General features: G+C 33.0%; 1 protein-coding gene across 2 annotated transcripts in view; it reads right to left on the reverse strand.

Annotated features, from left to right (window-relative positions):
* Positions 1–1,543, reverse strand: part of LOC106471819 (Ca(2+)/calmodulin-responsive adenylate cyclase-like) — a 48,574-nt gene extending 47,031 nt beyond the window's left edge. For both annotated transcript variants that reach the window (XM_022400425.1, XM_022400424.1), the window contains exons 1-2: positions 1,217–1,543; positions 364–513 (exon numbers count right to left, since the gene is read on the reverse strand). In XM_022400425.1, coding sequence (XP_022256133.1) covers positions 364–513; positions 1,217–1,282 — 216 coding nt within the window. In that variant the 5' untranslated portion in view covers positions 1,283–1,543. The remainder of the gene's footprint in view (positions 1–363; positions 514–1,216) is intronic.
* Positions 1,544–1,964: the final 421 nt, after the last annotated feature.

Below are 1,964 nucleotides of genomic sequence, written 5' to 3' on the forward strand. Positions count from 1 at the left end.
GGGACATTTTTTTTTTTTTTTTCTTTGCGTGTTTCAGGACAGGAGTAGAAATTTACTTATATTTGAAGATACATTCTATAAATATGTGTAAATTAATAACAGCAATATAAACAAAATTACCATCTTGTCCGTAATACCGAAATATAAAGAGAAAACGAGAAACTTATTCTGGGACTATTTTGTCCTTTAAATTTCTGTGTGTTTCAGACCCGGAGTAGAAATTTTACTTATACTTGGTGATACGCTCTACTTTATAAATATATATGTAAATTAACAACAATGATACAAACAAAATTAACAACTTGCAAATGTTTAGTGAACTATAAATAATTTAAATTTAGTCCACCAGAGCCATCTACTGACCAGTTTTTCGTTCTCGTCCTCCATTTCCAACCTGGCGTTAATACAGTTACGGGTGTCGAGAAAGGCCTTCCTTTGTCCATGTTCTACTAGTCTGTGTACGAAGAAACCAACCATGTTGACAGACAAAAACGTCACCCCATTAGCAGCCAACTGTTAGAAAGAGCAAAAAATAAATTTATTAAACGTCCCAAAAAACGTTATTTCTGGTAAAAATTCGTTTTGTTATATTTTTTTTGGGGGGGGGGATATTAATAAATCTTCGTCTGAATACCTTTAATAAAAACATTTTAATAAATTGTATTGACTTGTTTAATTAATGATAACTTACGAGTTACACTTCTTTGGCATGTAAGCTATGGATATACTAGGATACTATATCTAGTATACAAGAGTTGAGTATGCTATATCACAATGTCCTTAAATTCCATGTTGCCACGGCTGGTCATACTCTATCTGACAATCATGCATCTTGACAATAGCCCTGCAGCGTAGTTTTCATGGCAAAAGATTCCGTTTAACACAGTAATGTCCATAGCACAGGCTTTCCATATTCAATCTAGTGTTGAAAGACAACAGTTCCCAGTGTTTGTTTCAACGGTCCGATCCCACAGATATCTATAGTATGTCTTCCGTACGTGAATACTTGTTTCATTTTAAAGCTGCTTAAGATATGCGACAGTTGAATGGATATATTATGGAAGCAACTTGTGTAAATGTGCCTTGTGTCGCTTTTTCAGTTGGAGAAAATTTTTGATTTTGTTACGTAATTTTGTCTGAGGAACGTGGACAGCTTTACGAATGACCTTTTTGTTCGTGCATTCTCGTATGTTGCAAGACGTCATACTTTGCTTACCTCGGCTTTGGTACGACTTGTTCGAGGCCTTTTTCTGGGTGATACTGGTGCCTCATGTTGATCCATACTCCTTTGTTTTCAAATGCTATTAAGTAGAAAAAATATCTGTCTTGGGAATTCCAAAGCTCTGATTTAAACATATCTTTATGATCTGTGTGTATGAATATCTTTGGTCGGAAAGGGCCGTTACACACTCCAATATCGATTTTCTGTGGTATAACACTATCTACAACGCAAAATTGTAGTTTAAATACATTCAGATCCACTGCGACTTTATATTGGCTGTTGTTATCAAGTGACTTGCTGATGTGCATAATCAAATTAGTTTTAATATAACGTACACAACTCTTTTTTTTTATGGATAAACAAATAAAAGACGTTTCTGAGAAAAAACACAGGTGTAAATAATTTAATATTATTTACCCTGGTTCTTAAAAAAAAGTCTATACTTGGAATTCACGTAATAAACAAATAAAAGACGTTTCTGCGAAAAACCACAGGTGTAAATAATTTAATATTATTTACCCTGGTTGTAAAAAAAAGTCTATACTTGGAATTCACGTAATAAACAAATAAAAGACGTTTCTGCGAAAAACCACAGGTGTAAATAATTTAATATTATTTACCCTGGTTGTAAAAAAAAGTCTATACTTGGAATTCACGTAATAAACAAATAAAAGACGTTTCTGCGAAAAACCACAGGTGTAAATAATTTAATATTATTTACCCTGGTTGTAAAAAAAAGTCT

Source organism: Limulus polyphemus, unplaced genomic scaffold, assembly GCF_000517525.1.
Source record: "Limulus polyphemus unplaced genomic scaffold, Limulus_polyphemus-2.1.2 Scaffold4880, whole genome shotgun sequence".
NCBI classification, from domain to species: Eukaryota; Metazoa; Arthropoda; class Merostomata; order Xiphosura; family Limulidae; genus Limulus; species Limulus polyphemus.